At 43.8% G+C, this 19,269-nt stretch overlaps 1 protein-coding gene across 4 annotated transcripts in view; it reads left to right on the top strand.

Moving 5' to 3' along the window:
- LOC120018337 (serine/threonine-protein kinase SIK3 homolog) overlaps positions 1-19,269 on the top strand; it is a 53,188-nt gene that overhangs the window by 16,223 nt on the left and 17,696 nt on the right. For 2 of the 4 annotated variants that reach the window (XM_038961476.1, XM_038961477.1), the window contains exons 2-16: positions 1,236-1,352; positions 1,572-1,635; positions 1,915-2,076; positions 2,207-2,331; positions 2,665-2,788; positions 2,913-3,031; positions 3,171-3,281; positions 3,541-3,675; positions 7,069-7,146; positions 7,831-7,940; positions 8,060-8,216; positions 8,300-8,449; positions 16,919-16,992; positions 17,482-17,616; positions 18,695-18,836. In XM_038961476.1, coding sequence (XP_038817404.1) covers positions 1,236-1,352; positions 1,572-1,635; positions 1,915-2,076; positions 2,207-2,331; positions 2,665-2,788; positions 2,913-3,031; positions 3,171-3,281; positions 3,541-3,675; positions 7,069-7,146; positions 7,831-7,940; positions 8,060-8,216; positions 8,300-8,449; positions 16,919-16,992; positions 17,482-17,616; positions 18,695-18,836 — 1,803 coding nt within the window. The remainder of the gene's footprint in view (positions 1-1,235; positions 1,353-1,571; positions 1,636-1,914; positions 2,077-2,206; positions 2,332-2,664; positions 2,789-2,912; positions 3,032-3,170; positions 3,282-3,540; positions 3,676-7,068; positions 7,147-7,830; positions 7,941-8,059; positions 8,217-8,299; positions 8,450-16,918; positions 16,993-17,481; positions 17,617-18,694; positions 18,837-19,269) is intronic. The other 2 variants (XM_038961478.1, XM_038961479.1) reach the window with 1 other exon arrangement.

A 19,269-nucleotide genomic window follows, 5' to 3' on the forward strand; every position in this document is an offset into this window, starting at 1 on the left:
ATCCTCAGTTTCCTCCTATCACAGCCATTAAACTCAAACCGTTTTGAAGTCACCATTGACCTCATGGTGAAATCCCTGAGCGGTTTCCTCTCCGGCAACAAAGTTGATATACCATCCATGTAATTAATTAACTTCACCATGCTCAAAGGGATATTCAATGTCTGAAGAAAAAAAACAATTTTACCCTTCTTTACAAGGCATTGGAAAACCTCCCTGGTCTTTGTGGTTGAATTTGTGTTTGAAATTCACTGCACGAATGAGGGCCTTACATATAATTGTGTGTGTGGGGTACAGAGATGAGGTAGTCATTTAAAAATCATGTTAAACACTATTATTGCACACACAGTGAGTTCATGCAACTTATTAAGTGACTTGTAAAGAAAATGTTTACTCCTGAACTTATTTAGGCTTGTCATAACAAAGGGGTTGAATACTTATCAACTCTATGCATTTCAGCTTTTCATTTATAATTAATTTAGAAAAATATAATTCCACTTTGATGTTATGGGCTATTTAGTTCAATTTAAATTCAGGCTGTAACACGACAAAATGTGGAAAAAGTCAAGGGGGGTGTGAATACTTTCTGAAGGCACTGTAGCGCTTAAGGAATTGAGTTTTGCACCCCTGGATTATATACATTGACTTGGTATTTTAGTGGCGTTATGTAAATTATCCCCCGCGCTAAGGTCACTGACATCTGAGGCATTGTCTCTCTATGCCTGGTTAGCTGCCGGTTTCAGCTTGGTTGTAGGAGCGTGTCCTCTTTGGGACTTTGACGAGCGCTAAGCTATTTATAAAACCCATGTATTATGTATTATATGATGAACCTATTAGGCTAATTCTTAGGATCCTGGCTTTTGCGGATGGTGTGAGTTGGGTAGGAATCTTGGCTTTCTATGTCCCAGTCTTGGTGTCCAAGTGGTTCTTTATCTAAGCCAAAGGAAGTAACTCAATGTTCATATCTGACAATCTGTCTGAGTTCCAAATGGCACCCTTTTACCAAGACAGTGCACTACCTTTGACTAGAGTCCCTTGAGCCCTGAACAAAATGAGTGGAGTAAATAGGGAATAGGGTGCCACTTTGTCCATGATCAGTGCTCTGACTTTGACCTCCTGTTGTCGAGTATGGTCACTCGTTGATGAATCATTTCGCTCAAATGGTTTTGGTTCGCTTGAAATGGTTCAATGAATATCTTGTCCTACCCCCACTCCATTGGCTTTCTGTCTCTGTTCAGGTGGCCATCAAAATAGTGGACAAGACCCAGCTGGACGATGAAAACCTGAAGAAGATCTTCAGGGAGGTGCAGATCATGAAGATGCTGAGGCACCCCCACATCATTCGTCTCTACCAGGTCAGTAGATCCACAGCTCCGGGGTGGAGTGTGCAGATCTAGGCTCAGCATCCCCTCACCCTCCCCCAACCACAACCTTTACCATTTGTATGGAGAAAGCAAATCTGACCCAAGATCAGTGTCTATCACCGGATCCACACCGCTGATGCCTTGTGTTTAGTAATGTTGACTGCAGCGGTTATATTGTCAATGCAAATGTCTGTCTGTCTCTGTCATCAGGTGATGGAGAATGAGAAGATGATCTACCTAGTAACAGAGTATGCCAGTGGCGGGGAGATTTTCGGTAAGTTTCTGTCTCTTTTGTAGTGAGCTAGTGTCTTTTTTGTATGCTCACTAGTCACATTTGACCTCTCGACCTGCGTCCAATTGTATGGCTTTGCTACCTATGTCAATGGCTCTGACTAGTGACTATCTGTTTCTCTGTGATCCTGGGTTTGACGTTGTCATTGGTTCAATGTTGATTTGTGAAGTGGTGGAGCTCAAGAAATGCAAAGCAAACCTCCTCCTGTGAAAGGAAAATGAACTGAATTTGAACTTTGACCTCTGACGTGTCTGTGTTCAGACCACCTGGTGGCGCACGGCAGGATGGCGGAGAAGGACGCGCGGCGGAAGTTCAAGCAGATCGTGGCGGCCGTCCACTTCTGTCACTGCCGCAACATCGTCCACCGAGACCTGAAGGCCGAAAACCTGCTCCTGGACCACAACCTCAACATCAAGATTGCAGGTATAGTACAGTGTGTTTGTGCGAGTGTGTGTAGTTTTTCCACTGGATTTTTACGAGTGACCAGGTTGATTTTCGCTGACTTTTTGCCCCCTTTTTCTGTACTTCCCTGCTCCTCCTCTGTCTGTATTAGACTTTGGCTTCAGTAACCTGTTCTCCCGAGGCCAGCTGCTAAAGACCTGGTGTGGGAGTCCTCCCTATGCTGCCCCAGAGCTCTTCGAAGGGAAGGAGTATGACGGACCCAAAGTGGATATCTGGGTCAGTGACCTAGTCTTATCAATCCTAGTTTCTATAAGAAACAACCACCGCTATTCCTCATAGCCTATAGTGGACCATGGCTACGTCCTAGCTCTCCACCCTTTTTTCAACGTGTGCATTTGTCTTGCATACTTCCCGGCATGGATTTAACAACGGTGGACATCCCCTCCAGCCAATACTTACACCCCAATCCAGTGCTTTCAAATCAATGACAGGGGAGTGTGCATGTGCCCACTTTTGAGAAAGGGTGGAGAATCTCACCTATGAGGATTACTTCTCATCCTTCTTTTCCCCCCTGTCTTTCACTCTCCCTCTCTCTCTCTCTCTCTGTAGAGTTTGGGTGTGGTGCTGTATGTTCTGGTGTGCGGTGCCTTGCCTTTTGACGGCAGCACCCTCCAGAACCTGAGGGCCCGGGTGCTGAGTGGGAAGTTCCGCATCCCCTTCTTCATGTCCACAGGTGAGACCTGATGCCAGTACTAATACCTTGCAAGTTGAAACAATGGCATCTTCTACGGGGTCTAACTGGCTGCTTTGAAGTGTGTCACTAGCATCAGTGTTGCTTTGACCTTGTGTTCTGACAGACTGTGAGTACCTGATCCGACACATGCTGGTGCTGGAGCCCAGTAGACGCCTCTCCATGGAGCAGATCTGTAAGAACAAGTGGATGAAGCAGGGAGACCCCGACCCAGAGTTTGAGAGGGTGAGTTCCCAAACTCTGGTTCCATCGAGCTGCTTTTGGATGATCTGACAAGACATCTCTGGACTCAATGAAGAATGGACCCAACGTTTTAATGGATTTTCTCTCCCTGTCTCTCTCACTCATTCTCTCTCTTTCTCAGTTGATCGTGGAATGTGAGCAGGTGAAGTCTGAGCGGGAGACAGAGCTCATTAACGAGCAGGTGCTGATGGCCATGTCTGAGATGGGACTGGACCGCGAGCGCACGCTCCAGGTGGGACCAACACACACACACACACACACACACACACACACACACACACACACACACACACACACACACACACACACACACACACACACACACACACACACACACACACACACACACACACACACACACACACACACACACACACACACACACATTAGACACATTGTTACAGTAGACAAACGCTGTAGTGCATATGAAATGCCATTGGCTTATGTCTGTCTTGGCTGACCGGCTCTCTTGTTTCACCCTGTCTCTCCAGTCTCTGCACACTGATGCGTACGATCACTACAGCGCCATCTACAGCCTGCTCTCTGACCGCCTGAAGAAACACAAGACCCTGCGCATGTCCCCGCCCACACCCCGCCCCATTGTCTACCCTCTCAACGCTGTACAGGTAACCTTTGCCCCTCAGATCTACAGATTCTAAGGAATCTGATTGGTTACTAAGATTATATGAAACAGACACCATATCATGGTTAAATTAGGTTTCTTTTTTGTGGGGGGGGGGGGTTAGAAATATATAGTGTGTGGAGCAAACTGGCCTAATATATAGTTTACTTAATAAAAATACAAAATAAATAAATGGTAATTTCCCTTCTCCACTTTGCATCGGCTCACTCTCGCGCCTTGCTCCAGTATCCTCTGCCAGTCACTACTTTCCCTCAGATGCCAACGTACGTCAGTGAATGATGAAGCCTTCAAGAGAGGAATTGCAATGTCTCGTTGCAGCCAAGGACCCATCACTGACATTATATAGCGATGTTTTAACTAAGTTGGATTGTTGTCTTTGACGACGAACGAACTGAGTAGACGGCTTGAAGAAACAAAATGCTGCGGTTTAATTAAATACTAACCCGGAGAGTGGGACAAGCGGCATAGCTGCTCTACTACCAACAGCGTTACCAGTCAAGCCCAATTGTTTATATATTTAACTAAAACCGTGCCGTCTGAGGTGAAGAGTAGGATTGCCGATAGGGTGGCAGATCTGTGCGCAAAAGACATCCGGCCATTTAATCTCGTTTGGGGCAAGGGTTTCAAAATCGTGGCCCAAAGTCCAGATCTATGAATTCATCCAACTCTGGGTAAGTAGAAGGGCTGCCTTCATTGCCAAAACCTCGTAATGTGGTTGTTTTTATCAGCTGTGTGTGCAGGCAACTGTCTCGTGAGTGCTGAGCAACAGCCAAAACGTAGCGGTTGCTATGGCTACTCACACACAGAGCGGCGGGGGGACAGACAAGCAGCTAACGGAGGAAGTTATTTCTTATTTCTGCACTTAAAAATGAGGACGGGACTGGAGTGATTTTTATCAGGACGGGACAGGAAAGTTCCGGGGTTATAGAACTGTTGTGGGATCAGAACAGTATAGGGAAAAAATTGACAAGACTGGACAGGAATTAATTTTCACTCCCTTGTCAACCTTTAAAAGACAGAAGCAAACTACTAAGTACACTGAATTCAGAGCTCACACTTGTTTAATCTATGTGAGAGATTAGTGCCTTTTAGTATTTTAGTGATTAGTACTTTACTGTCACTCCAAGATTTTGAGGGTATTTAAAAATATATATATTTGTAGTCAAAAATGTTTGATGTAGGCCATTCTGACATTTTGCATGGCAATATGCAATGATTTTGTCCAATTTAGAGCGAAAATGCACTGACAATGGGAAAAGTTTTGACACATGGCTTGATTGAACCATATTATGTGGTGATTGGTTGAAAATGCAAGGCCTCTTTTTGTACTAGTTTTATGCTAAAATACTGTGATGATTTGACTGTTTTATGTGGAAATAGTGCAGTGATTGGTCAAATTTGCAAGCCCTCTCATAATATGCGGGCAATTGATGAATAAAAAATTATATAAAAATGGAATCCTGGAGGGACTAACTTTAGTACTTTAGTGGTCCTCTGTAGATCAGTTGGTAGAGCATGACACTTGAAACACCAGGATAGTAGATTCAATTCCTGGGTCCACCCCTATATAAAATGTATGAAAGCATGCAAGTATTCACACCCCTTGACTTTTCCCACATTTTACTGTGTTACAAAGTGGGATTAAAATTGATTTAATTGACATAATTTTTTGTCAACAATTTACACAAAATACTCGGTCAAAGTGGAAGGAAATTATACAATGTGTAAAAAATAAATAAGAAAAACATAAATAATAAAATGCTAGTATATCTTGATTAGATATGTATTCAAAACCCTGAGTTAGAATCACCTTAAGCAGCGATGACAGCTGTGAGTCTTTCTGGGAAAGTCACTAAAAGCTTTCCACACCTGAATAGTGAATATTGCTGAATATTATATATATTTTTTTAATTCTTCAAGCTCTGTCAAATTGGTTGTTGATCATTACTAGACAACCATTTTCAGGTCTTGCCATAACCATTTGCCATAACTCGGCCACATTCACTGTCTTCTTGGTAAAAAACTCCAGTGTATATTTGGCCTTGTGTTTTAGGTTATTGTGCTGCTGAAAGGGGAATTCATCTCTCAGTGTCTGGTGGAAAGCAGACTGAACCAGTTTGTCCTCTAGGATTTTGCCTGTGCTTAGTTTCATTCGGTTTCTTTTTTATCCTGAAAAACTCCCCAGTCCTTATCGATTACAAGCAAATCCACAATATGAAGCGGCCACCACTATGCCTGAAAATATGTGGAGTGGTACTCACTAATATGTTTGGGACAAATCTAATACAACACTTTGTATTCAGGACAAAAAGTGAATTGCTTTGCCACATTTTTTGCAGTATTACTTTAGTGCCTTGTTGCAAACAGGATACATGTTTTGGAATATTTGTATTCTGTACAGGCTTCCTTCTTGTCACTCTTGTCAATTAGGTTAGTATTGTGGAATAACTACAATGTTGTTGATCCATATTCAGTTTCCTCCTATCACAGCCATTAAACTCAGTTACTGTTTTAAAGTCTTCATTGGCCTCATGGTAAAATCCCTGAGCGGTTTCCTACCTCTCCAACAACTGAGTTGGGAAGGATGTCTGTATCTTTAGTGACTGGGTGTATTGATACACCATTTTAAAGTGTAATTAATAGCTTTACCATGCTCACAGGGATATCCCATGTCTGCCAATAAGTGCCCTTTGCGTATCATTGGAAAACCACCATGGTCTTTGTGGTTGAATTTGTGTTTGAAATTCACTGCTGGACTGAGGGACCTTACAGATAATTATATATGTGGGGTACAGAGATGAGGTATTCATTCAAAGATAATGTTTAACACTATCATTGCACACAGAGTGAGTCCTTGCAACTTATTATGTGACTTGTTAAGCACATTTTTACTCCTGAACTTATTTAGGCTTGTCATAACAAAGGGGTTGAATACTTATTGACTCAATGCATTTTGTCTTTTCATTTTTTATTAATTTGTTCAAATGTCACTTTGACATTATAGGGTCGGCCAGTGGCAAGAAATCTCAATGTAATACATCTTTAATTCAGACTGTAACACAACAAAATTTGGAAAAAGTCAAGAGGTGCAAATACATTCTGAAGGCCCTGTGTGTGGCTTTGGATAAAAGCGTCTGCTAATTGGCATGTTATATATTATAGTAAAAAGGCAAGTTTTGAAGGAAGGATGCCTGTGAGTGACAATCATTTCCATCTGTTTTGTTGAGGTGAACTGAGTGACCCACATCCACTTAGCAGCAGGCCAGAGCAGATTGCGAGCCAATCAGTGTAATCCTTGAGTGACCTCACCTGTGTGTGTCTTTTTGTGTGTGTGTGTGTGTGTGTGCGTGCGTGCATGCATGTCTTTTTCCTGCAGACGGATCAGCAGGGTAATCCTGTTAGCATGAATGTCCCTCACGTCCAGCTGATCAACCCAGAGAACCAGATCGTTGAGGTTAGTGAGTCTAACCACATCCATTACACAATCCTGCAATGCAGCTGCTCTAGTGACACTGACATGGTGGCCTGTTTGCTATGATTGCTTTAAGCTTAGCCTCCTAGCACACTTCTTTTAGGTCCAATGCCATTCTGGGTAACAATTAAGTACCTCACTGTGATTGTTTTCAATTAAAATAGCTTAAAGCGATCATAGCTTTTTTAGCAAAGAGAAAATAGCTTTTTTAGCAAAGCAATTTCTCAAGCAAGAATTTTGCTTGGACTGTGGTCTGATTGGGGATTGGAAAACTAGCTATTGGCAGAGAAGTTTGGAGCTCTTTTTCTGATTGGTCTTTTAACCAATTTACCAGGCAGGCCAGGACTCTATCCCACCAAAACAATGAAATTTCACTTACACTTAAAGGGCATTATCATAATTTTCACAATTTCACAGTATTATTCCAATCTCATAGTGTGGAAATATATAAAACTGCACTGGGACTTTTTAAGTAGGAATTTGGGAACATTGTATCTAGGCTGCACAGCAATTGTTTTGTAAGATCCTACACTAATATATCCCTGTGATTCATATATATCCAACTCTGAATTACTCAGATACACAGGCATACACATACCACATACACAAATGTAGAAACAAATGCATTTTTACACATACAGATATTGTTTGTCGTTTGCTGTGTAGCCGGACGGAAACATGGCCCTGGACAGTGATGACGCAGAGGAGCCGTCTCCAGAGGCAATGGCTCGATACCTGTCCATGAGGCGTCACACTGTGGGCGTCCCAGACCCCAGGTACTGTATACACCTTGTCTGTCCGTCCGTTTGTCTTTCGTCTCTGTCTTGCCGTCTGTGTGTGTGCTTGCTTGCTTGCTTGCTTGCATCTCCTTACTGACTGTGTTCTTCTCTATCAGGACGGAGATGCAGGAGGATCTGCAGAAGCTGCCCCCTGGGTTCCCCCGTGTGGCCCCACAGCCCCCCTTCCCCATGCCCCCCACCATGGGCCACATGCACACACTGATGCCCACCCAGAACCCACACCTGCAGCCCACACAGCAGCTGGAATACAAGGTGAGGGATCGGAAGGGATGTGTGTTTGGTATGACAGAGTATAGTTATAGTCCTGACACCTCTCCCTCTCTCTGTCCCTCCAGGAGCAGTCCCTGCTGCAGCCCCCCACCCTGCAGCTGCTGAATGGCATGGGACCCCTGGGCCGTAGGGCCTCGGACGGCGGGGCCAACATCCAGCTGCACGCCCAGCTACTGAAGAGGCCACGTGGACAGTCCCCTCTGGTCGCCAACCCTGTGAGTCCCTTCCCCTCCCCCCACCCCCCAATGTGTGTTTGTGTTTAAGAGCCAGAACTGGATTCAAATATATGTGTATTTGATTATTTGTTATTTAATACTTATTTTCCATGTATAATGTAAATATAAATAAATAATATATCCGGAATCAACTATTTACAGTACCAGTCATAAGTTTGGACACACCTACTCATTCCAGGGTTTTTCTTTATTTTTGCTATTTTCTGTATTGTAGAATAATAGTGAAGACATCAAAACTATGAAATAACACATATGGAATCATGTACTAACCAAAGAAGTGTTATAACAATTCAAAATATATGTTATATTTTAGATTCTTCAAAGTAACCACCCTTTGCCTTGATGACAGCTTTGCACACTCTTGGCATTCTCTCATCCAGCCTCAATCTACCTCAATCATGAGGTAGTCACCTGGAATGCATTTCAATTAACTGTGTTAATTAATTTGTGGATTTTCTTTCCTTCTTAATGTGTTTGAGCCAATCAGTTGTGTTGTGACAAGGTAGGGGTGGTATATAGAAGAGAGACCTATTTGATAAAAGACCAAGTCCATATTATGGCAAGAACAGCTCAAATAAGCAAAGAGAAACGACAGTCCATCATTACTTTAAGACATGAAGGTCTGTCAATGCGGAACATTTCAAGAACTTTGAAAGTTTCTTCAAGTGCAGTCGCAATAACCATCAAGCGCTGTGATGAAACTGGCTCTCACCAGGACCGCCACCGAAAAGTAAGACCCAGAGTTACCTATGCTGCAGTGGATAAGTTCATTAGAGTTACCAGCCTCAGAAATTGCAGCCCAAGTAAATGCTTCACAGAGTTCAAGTAACAGACACATCTCAACATCAACTGTTCAAAGGAGACTGTGTGAATCAGGCCTTCATGGTCGAATTGCTGCGAAGAAACAACTACTAAAGGACTCCAATAAGAAGAGACTTCTGCCAAGAAACACGAGCAATGGACATTAGACCTGTGGAAATCTGTGCTTTGGTCTGATGAGTCCAAATGTGAGATTTTTGGTTACAACTGCAATGCCTTTGTGAGAAGGAGAGTAGGTGAATGGATGATCACCGCATTGTGTGGTTCCCACCGTGAAGCATCAAGGAGGTGGTGTGATGGTGTTGGGGTACTTGTTGGTGACACTGTCAGTGATTTTATTTAGAATTCAAGGCACACTTAACCAGCATAGCTACCACAGAATTCTGCAGCGATACGCCATCCCATCTGGTTTGCACTTAGTTGGACTATCATTTGTTTTTCACACAGGACAATGACCCAACACACCTCCAGGCTGTGTAAGGGCTATTTGACCAAGAAGGAGAGTGATGGAGTGCTGCATCAGATGACCTGGCCTCCACAATCAATGAAATGTATTTATAAAGCCCTTCTTGCGTCAGCTGATGTCACAAAGTGCTGTACAGAACCCATCCTAAAACCACAAACAGCAAGCAATGCAGGTGTAGAAGTACGGTGTCTAGGAAAAACTCCCTAGAGAGGCCAAGGCCAAGGAAGAAATCTAGAGAGGAACCAGGCTATGACGGGTGGCCAGTCCTCTTCTGGCTGTGCCGGGTGGAGATTATAACAGAACATGGCCAAGATGTTCAAATGTTCATAGATGACCAGCAGGGTCAAATAATAATAATCACAGTGGATGTCGAGGGTGCAACAGGTCAGCACCTCAGGAGTAAATGTCAGTTGTCAGCCGATCATTCAGAATATCTCTACCGCACCTGCTGTCTCTAGAGAGTTGAAAACAGCAGGTCTGGGACAAGGTAGCACGTCTGGTGAACAGGTCAGTGTTCCATAGCTGCAGGCAGAACAGTTCAAACTGGAGCAGCAGCACGACCAGGTGGACTGGGGACAGCAAGGAGTCATCAGACCAGGTAGTCCTGAGGCATGGTCGTAGGGCTCAGGTCCTCAGAGAGAGAGAGCATACTTAAATTCACACAGGACACCGGATAAGACAGGACAAATACTCCAGATATAACAGACTGACCCACAAACTATTGCAGCATAAATACTGGAGGCTGAGACAGGAGGGGTCGGGAGACACTGTGGCCCCGTCCGACGATCCCCCGGACAGGGCCTAACAGGCAGGATATAACCCCACCCACTTTGCCAAAGCACAGCCCCCATACCACTAGAGGGATATCTTCAACCACCAACTTACTATCCTGAGACAAGGCCGAGTATAGCCCACGAAGATCTCCCCACGGCACGAACTCGAGGGGGGGGCGCCAACCCGGACAGGAAGATCACGTCAGTGACTCAACCCACTCAAGTGACGCACCCCTCCTAGGGACGGCATGGAAGGGCACCAGTAAGCCAGTGACTCAGCCCCTGTAATAGGGTTTGAGGCAGAGAATCCCAGTGGAGAGAGGGAACCGGCCAGGCAGAGACAGCAAGGGCGGTTCGTTGCTCCAGTGCCTTTCCGTTCACCTTCACACTCCTGAGCCAGACTAGACTCAATAATCGGACCTACTGAAGAGATGAGTCTTCAATAAGGACTTTGAGGTCGAGACCGAGTCTGCGTCTCTCACATGGATAGGCAGACCATAAAAATGGAGCTCTATAGGAGAAAGCCCTGCCTCCAGCTGTTTGCTTAGAAATTGTAGGGACAGTAAGGAGGCCTGCGTCTTGTGACCGTAGCGTACGCGTAGGTATGTACGGCAGGACCAAATCGGAAAGGTTGGTAGGAGCAAGCCCATGTAATGCTTTGTAGGTTAGCAGTAAAACCTTAATCAGCCCTAGCCTTAACAGGAAGCCAGTGTAGAGAGGCTAGCACTGGAATAATATGATCAAATTCTTTGGTTCTAGTCAAGATTCTAGCAGCCGTGTTTATCACTAATTGAAGTTTTTTTAGTGCTTTATCCGGGTAGCCGGAAAGTAGAGCATTGCAGTAGTCTAACCTAGAAGTGACAAAAGCACAGATACGTTTTTCTGCATTTTTGGAAAAAGTTAATGATTTTTGCAATGTTACGTAGATGGAAAAAGAGTAACGCCGAGGTCCTTCACAGTTCTATTTGAGACAACTGTACAACCATCAAGATTAATTGTCAGATTCAACAGAAGATCACTTTGTTTCTTGGGACCTAGAACAAGCATCTCTGTTTTGTCCAAGTTTAAAAGTAGAACATTTGCCGCCATCCACTTCCTTATGTCTGAAACACAAGCTTCCAGGGAGGGAAATTTTGGTGCTTCACCATGTTTCATCAATCTACAGCTGTGTGTCGTTTGTATTAGAGGTCGACCGATTAATTGGAATGGCCGATTAATTAGGGCCGATTTTCAAGTTTTCATGACAATCGGAAATCGGTCATTTTGGACGCCTTTATTTAACTAGGCAAGTCAGTTAAGAACAAATTCTTATTTTCAATGACGGCCTAGGAACGGTGGGTTAACTGCCTTGTTCAGGGGCAGAACGACATATTTTTACCTTGTCAGCTCAGGGATTCAATCTTGCAACCTTACGGTTAAACTAGTCCAACGCTCTAACCACCTGCCTCACGAGGAGCCCGCCTTTTACGCGAATGCAGTAAGAAGCCAAGGTAAGTTGCTAGCTAGCATTAAACTTATCTTATAAAAAAACAATCAATCAATCATAATCACTAGTTATAACTACACATGGTTGATGATATTACTAGTTTATCTAGCGTGTCCTGCGTTGCATATAATCGATGCAGTGCGCATTCGCGAAAAAGGACTGTCGTTGCTCCAACATGTACCTAACCATAAACATCAATGCCTTTCTTAAAATCAATACACAGAAGTATATATTTTTAAACCTGCATATTTAGCTAAAAGAAATCCAGGTTAGCAGGCAATATTAACCAGGTGAAATTGTCACTTCTCTTGCGTTCATTGCACGCAGAGTCAGGGTATATGCAACAGTTTGGGCCGCCTGGCTCATTGCGAACTAATTTGCCAGAATTTTACGTAATTATGACATAACATTGAAGGTTGTGCAATGTAACAGAAATAGTTAGACTTATGGATGCCACCCGTTAGATAAAATACGGAACGGTTCCGTATTTCACTGAAAGAATAAATGTGTTGTTTTCGAGATGATAGTTTCCGGATTCGACCATATTAATGACCTAAGGCTCGTATTTCTGTGTTATTATGTTATAATTAAGTCTATGATTTGATAGAGCAGTCTGACTGAGCGATGGTAGGCACCAGCAGGCTCGTAAGCATTCATTCAAACAGCACTTTCGTGCATTTTGCCAGCAGCTCTTCGCAATGCTTCAAGCATTGCGCTGTTTATGACTTCAAGCCTATCAACTCCCGAGATTAGGCTGGTGTAACCGATGTGAAATGGCTAGCTAGTTAGCGGGGTGCGCGCTAATAGCGTTTCAAACATCACTCGCTCTGAGACTTGGAGTAGTTGTTCCCCTTGCTCTGCATGGGTAACGCTGCTTCGAGGGTGGCTGTTGTTGATGTGTTCCTGGTTCGAGCCCAGGTAGCGGCGAGGAGAGGGATGGAAGCTATACTGTTACACTGGCAATACTAAAGTGCCTATAAGAACATCCAATAGTCAAAGGTATATGAAATACAAATGGTATAGAGAGAAATAGTCCTATAATTTCTATAATAACTACAACCTAAAACTTCTTACCTGGGAATATTGAAGACTCATGTTAAAAGGAACCACCAGCTTTCATATGTTCTCATGTTCTGAGCAAGGAACTTAAACGTTAGCTTTCTTACATGGCACATATTGCACTTTTACTTTCTTCTCCAACACTTTGTTTTTGCATTATTCAAACCAAATTGAACATGTTTCATTATTTATTTGAGGCTAAATTTATTTAATGATGTATTATATTAAGTTAAAATAAGTGTTCATTCAGTATTGTTGTAATTGTCATTATTACAAATAAATAAATAAAATCGTCCGATTAATCGGTATCAGCTTTTTTGGTCCTCCAATAATCGGTATCGGCGTTGAAAAATCATAATCGGTCGACCTCTAGTTCGTATAGCAGTGAAAGTTAACATTATGTTTTCGAATGACATCCCCAAGAGGTAAAATATATAGTGAAAACAATAGTGGTCCTAAAACGGAGCCTTGAGGAACACCGAAATGTAAGTTGATTTGTCAGAGGACAAACCATCCACAGAGACAAACTGATATCTTTCCGACAGATAAGATCTGAACCAGGCCAGAACTTGTCCGTGCAGACCAATTTTGTGTTTCCAATCTCTCCAAAAGAATGTGGTGATCGATGGTATCAAAAGCAGCACTGAGGTCTAGGAGCACGAGGACAGATGCAGAGCCTCAGCAGAGCCTGAAGCCATTAAAAGGTCATTTACCACCTTCACAAGTATGGTCTCAGTGCTATGATGGGGTCTAAAACCAGACTGGACCGTTTTGTATACATTGTTTGTCTTCAGGAAGGCAGTGAGAATGCTGCACAACAGCTTTTTCTAACATTTTTGAGAGGAATGGGAGAAATAACTCAAATAACTTGAAATAACTCAATTAAATAGTAGCTTTGCTTAACCTAGCCATAGCTCAAAATGACAGTAACAGGGTAGTACTCCAACGGTTACTCTGTGCCAAGTCTGCCATTTTAACCCACTAGAGAGGAGGCAAGAGTGGGGTCTTCTGTTGGGTGTAAGCTTGCTTGAATAAAACAATTCGATTTTTAGTTTATTATATTTTCTGGGTCAAGGTTTGGCTTTTTCAAGAGAGGCTTTATTACTGCCACTTTTAGTGAGTTTGGTACACATCCGGTGGATAGGGAGCCGTTTATTATGTTCAACATAGGAGGGCCAAGCACAGGAAGCAGCTCTTTCAGTAGTTTAGTTGGAATAGGGTCCAGTATGCAGCTTGAAGGTTTAGAGGCCATGATTATTTTCATCAATGTGTCAAGAGATGTTTAGCATTAAAAAACTTGAGTGTCTCCCTTGAGAGACTCAGGACAACTGAGCTTTGGAGAAATACGCAGATTTAAAGAGGAGTCCGTAATTTGCTTTCAAATGATCATGATCTTTTCATCAAAGAAGTTCATGAATTTATCACTGCTGAAGTGAAAGCCATCCTCTCTTGGGGAATGCTGCTTTTTAGTTAGCTTTGCGACAGTATCAAAAATACATTTTGGATTGTTCTTATTTTCCTCAATTAAGTTGGAAAAATAGGTTGATTGAGCAGCAGTGAGGGCTCTTCGATTCTGCACGGTACTGTCTTTCCAAGCTAATCGGAAGACTTCCAGTTTGGTGTAGCGCCATTTCGTTCCAATTTTCTGGAAGCTTGCTTCAGGGCTCGGGTATTTTCTGTATACCAGGGAGCTAGATTCTTATGACAAATGTTTTTTGTTTTTAGGAGTGCGACTGCATCTAGGGTGTTACGCAAGGTTAAATTGAGTTCCTCAGTTAGGTGGTTAACTTAATGTTGGTCTCTGACGTCCTTGGGTTGGTGGAGGGAGTCTGGAAGGGCATCTAGGAATCTTTGGGTTGTCCGAGAATTTATAGCACGGCTTTTGATGATCTTTGGTTGAGGTCTGAGCAGATTATTTGTTGCGATTGCAAGCGTAATAAAATGGTCGTCCGGTAGTCCAGGATTATGAGAAAAAACATTAAGATCCACAACATTTATTCCACAGCACAAAACTTGGTCCAGAGTATGACTATGGCAGTGAGTAGGTCCGGAGACATGTTGGACAAAACCCACTGAGTCGATGATGGCTCCGAAAGCCATTTGGAGTGGGTCTGTGGACTTTTCCATGTGAATATTAAAGTCACCAAAAATTTGAATATTATCTGCCATGACTACAAGATCCGGTAGGAATTCAGGGAACTCAGTGAGGAACGCTGTATACGGGCCCAGGAGGCCTGTAAACAGTAGCTATAAAAAGTGATTGATTAGGCTGCGTAGATTTCATGACTAGAAGCTCAAAAGACGAAAACAGTCGTTTTTTAAATATAAATGGAAATTTGCTATCGTAAATGTTAGCAACACCTCCGCCTTTGCGGGATGTGCAGGCAATATGGTCACTAGTGTAACCAGGAGGAGAGGCCTCATTTAACACAGTAAATTCATCAGGCTTAAGCCATGTTTCAGTCAGGCCAATCACATCAAGATTGTGATCAGTGATTAGTTCATTGACTATAACTGACTTTGAAGTGAGGGATCTAACATTAAGTAGCCCTATTTTGAGATGTGAGATATCACAATCTCTTTCAATAATGACAGGAATGGAGGTCTTTATTCCAGTGAGATTGCTAAAACGAACACTGCCATGTTTAATTTTGCCCAACCTAGATTGAGGCACAGACACAGTCTCAATGGGGATAGCTGAGCTGACTCCACTAAGCTGGCAGGCTGCTGCCTGGTCTGCACCCTATATCATTGTGGAGCTAGTGGAGTTAGAGCCCTGTCTATGTTGGTAGATAAGATGAGAGCACCCCTCCAGCTAGGGTGAAGTCCGTCACTCCTCAGCAGGCCAGGCTTGGTCCTGTTTGTGGGTGAGTCCCAGAAAGCGGGCCAATTATCTACAATTTCTATCTTTTGGGAGGGGCAGAAAACTGTTTTCAACCAGCGATTGAGTTGTGAGACTCTGCTGTAGAGCTCATCACTCCCCCTAACTGGGAGGGGGTCAGAGACAATTACAATCACCTGACCTCACCCCAATATAGATGGTTTGGGATGAGTTGGACCGCAGAGTGAAGGAAAAGCAGCCAGTAGGTGTTCAGCATATGTGGGAACTCCTTCAAGACTGTTGGAAAATCATTCCAGGTGGAGCTGGTTGAGAGAATGCCATGAGTGTGCAAAGCTGTCATCAATGCAAAGGGTGGCTAATTTTAAGAATATAAAATATATTTTGATTTGTTTAACACTTTTTTGCTTACTACATGATTCTGTATGTGTTATTTCATAGTTTTGATGTCTTCACTATTATCCTACAATGTAGAAAATAGTAAAAATAAAGAAAAACTCTTGAATGACTAGGTGTGTCCAAATGTTTGACTGGTGCTGTACATTGGAAGTTTTTATGTATTTTCAAATTTCCTATTAAATAGTTATTTACAAATCCATTATTTCAAATACTTGGTTCAAATGCATGGGAGTATTTATTTGTTTTTACACTGTGTTTGAGTATTTTTAAATACATGCTAGTACTTTCCCAGTGTATTTCCAAATACATTCCAATATTCAACTACTTATTTTTTATTTGAAAAAACATCAAAATATGTTCTTCCAAATGTCTTTGAAGGTAATTGAAATACCCTAAATAGTATTTGAACGTTAAGAGCATAGTTTTTTTTTTTTTTTTTGTCTACTATGCTATGTTCTCTGTCAGTGCCAATGTACCTACTCTGTCTACTGAGTTGAGTGGTTTTATACATCTCCCACCTGTTTTCAGAGTTTCACTGTCCAACATTGTTTTTCCTCATCATGTTCTCTCCATCTCCTCCCGTTCACTCTGTCCCTCCCTCTCGCAGCACCCCATCCCGGCTGTGGCTCCGGTGGATGAGGAGGGTTCTGATGGGGAACCCGACCAGGAGGCGGTGCAGAGGTAAGCCTGGGAGGGGCACAGGGACCGGGGGGCTTTGAGGCGTGACTGTAGAAGCGCTAGTGTTCCTGGGTTACTGGGAGTCGAGGTGCAAGTAGGCTGCAGCACTGCTTTCTGCCACCGGGGGACCGGGCCACTTGTTCCGGTGTCTTCTTTCCCCCCTCTCCATCACGCAACTGGCTTTCATTAGGCAATCAATCAACTCTTCTCCAACTTCTACCAAATCTACCTCTCTAAATATCCTCTTAAAATATGTCTATCTCTCTCATTTCAAATTATGCCGCCAAATTATCTCGCCACGGCTTCGCTTACACTAAGCTTGCTCAAACAATCCAATCCTCAAATTGGAACGGGGGGTTGTGGGAATTATCTGATATGTGATTCGTCCTGCCTGAAGGAAGGGGAGGGTGGTTTTGCCCCTTCCCCACGCAAGGGCCAATGAGGACAGAGAGCTGACCAGTGCTGCTTCCTGTCTCCCTCCCCGCGGCCCAGGTACTTGGCGAACCGCTCCAAGCGGCACACGACGCACGCGCTCATGAGCACAGCGCACGGCGCTGAGCCACTGGCAGACTCGCAGAGGCCCCAGGGCTCCCGGCAGAGGGGGTGGGCCCCGGAGCAGCACTGCCGGTGAGGGGCCCCACACTGAGGCTGACAGACACCCCAGGCCAGGGGGGGCATGCATGGGCCCCAACACACAGGGACAGTAATAGAGATATGGACACAAGCACTAAGATGCACAGACACACATGCACCCCCTTCACTATGCATGGGCCCCAGCATTCAGGGAGGCAGGGATAGGGGCACGGGAATTTTTAGAGACATTCACCGAGACAAATATTCTCACTTTATAATGAGCTGAAAGTCCACACTGGGGGGGTATGCATGGTCCCCAGCCAGCACACAGGAGCAGGGACACCAGTGCACCGTGCAGGTTACACTATCACAGTCACCAGCTTGGAGCATACGACATCAGGACTTCTAGTGATCCAGGGGTAGGCTAGGTAACAGAACAGTTATCAGAGCCTTGCACCGGGCTCTGAGATCTCCTCCTGAGCTGCAGGTCAGCCATTGGACAGTCTGTGTTGTGGAGAAGCTGCCGTCTCATTGGATGAGGTCTGTCTGTATCAAGCGTCTCAGAGTAGGAGTGCTGATCAAGGATCAGCTCCCCATCTCATTCATTGTGATCTAAACGGCAAAACTGATCTTAAATCAGCACTCTTACTCTGGGACGCTTGATACATACGGCCGGCCGCTGGTCTTCTGATACTGATTGAACAGTATCAGAAGCTAGCTAGCTATTCTCGATATAGAAAAAAATAAGATGTTTTGGTTTTTTGACTGCAGCTGAAGGACGCTTAGATGTTACAGCCAGATATGGGTTTCTCCAAATGATCCTGTCGATCAGGTCTACGTTTGGATTGGGTATGATGACACAGTGGTGCATTCCTGCTGTGGATCCTGTGTTCACGGCTCTAGGATCAGCTCTGTGTTTACAGTGACATTCTGATGCAGAGAGACCAGAGTAGCTTATGTAAATGTTTTTTAAATTTTTCCATCTGTGTATGACTGTGTGTCTGTGTGCGACTTCACCTCTGTATCCATTTCTGCGACTTCACCTGTGTATTCATTTCTATCTATATCTGGCTCCTGTCTATGCGTCTGGATCTGTGTGTCTGTATGTGTGCGGCTCTGTGCACCTCCCCAGGTCCAGCTACAAGGACTGTAACACCCTGCACTTGCCCATGGAGCGTTTCTCCCCCGTGAGGCGCTTCTCCGATGGGGCCACCACCATCCAGGCCTTTAAGGCCCACCTGGAGAACAGCAGCCTCATCAGGCAGCTCAAACAGGTACTGTACATCCCCAGCTGGCTCTGTACACCCTCACCTGGTGTTGTAAACCTACACCTAGGGCTGTTACGGTGACCGTATGTATTACCGCAGTCAAATTCCACATGACCGTTTAGTTAAGGTAACTAGGCTTGTTGCACAACATTTCTATAGGCTATGCAACTGTATTTTGAAATATTGCGATATGCCTGGCTTGGCTTCTCTACTTTTCGCAACTCAACAATAATCTGCCCAAATTGCACGCGCTGCATTTCCTTCTGACTGTAGGCAAAACTGTTTTAAACAATCCACAACTTTTTTTTAAAGAAGCAAAATTTCCTCTGTTGCCAAATCACTGTTTAGTAGCCTATTTAGAATGATGTTATTTCTTTCTGTATAGACAGGAATAGGCTAATTTGGCAATATAATTGTGGCAATTTAATTAAATTTACTA

The sequence above is a fragment of the Salvelinus namaycush genome, chromosome 23 (genome assembly GCF_016432855.1).
Source record: "Salvelinus namaycush isolate Seneca chromosome 23, SaNama_1.0, whole genome shotgun sequence".
NCBI lineage: Eukaryota > Metazoa > Chordata > Actinopteri > Salmoniformes > Salmonidae > Salvelinus > Salvelinus namaycush.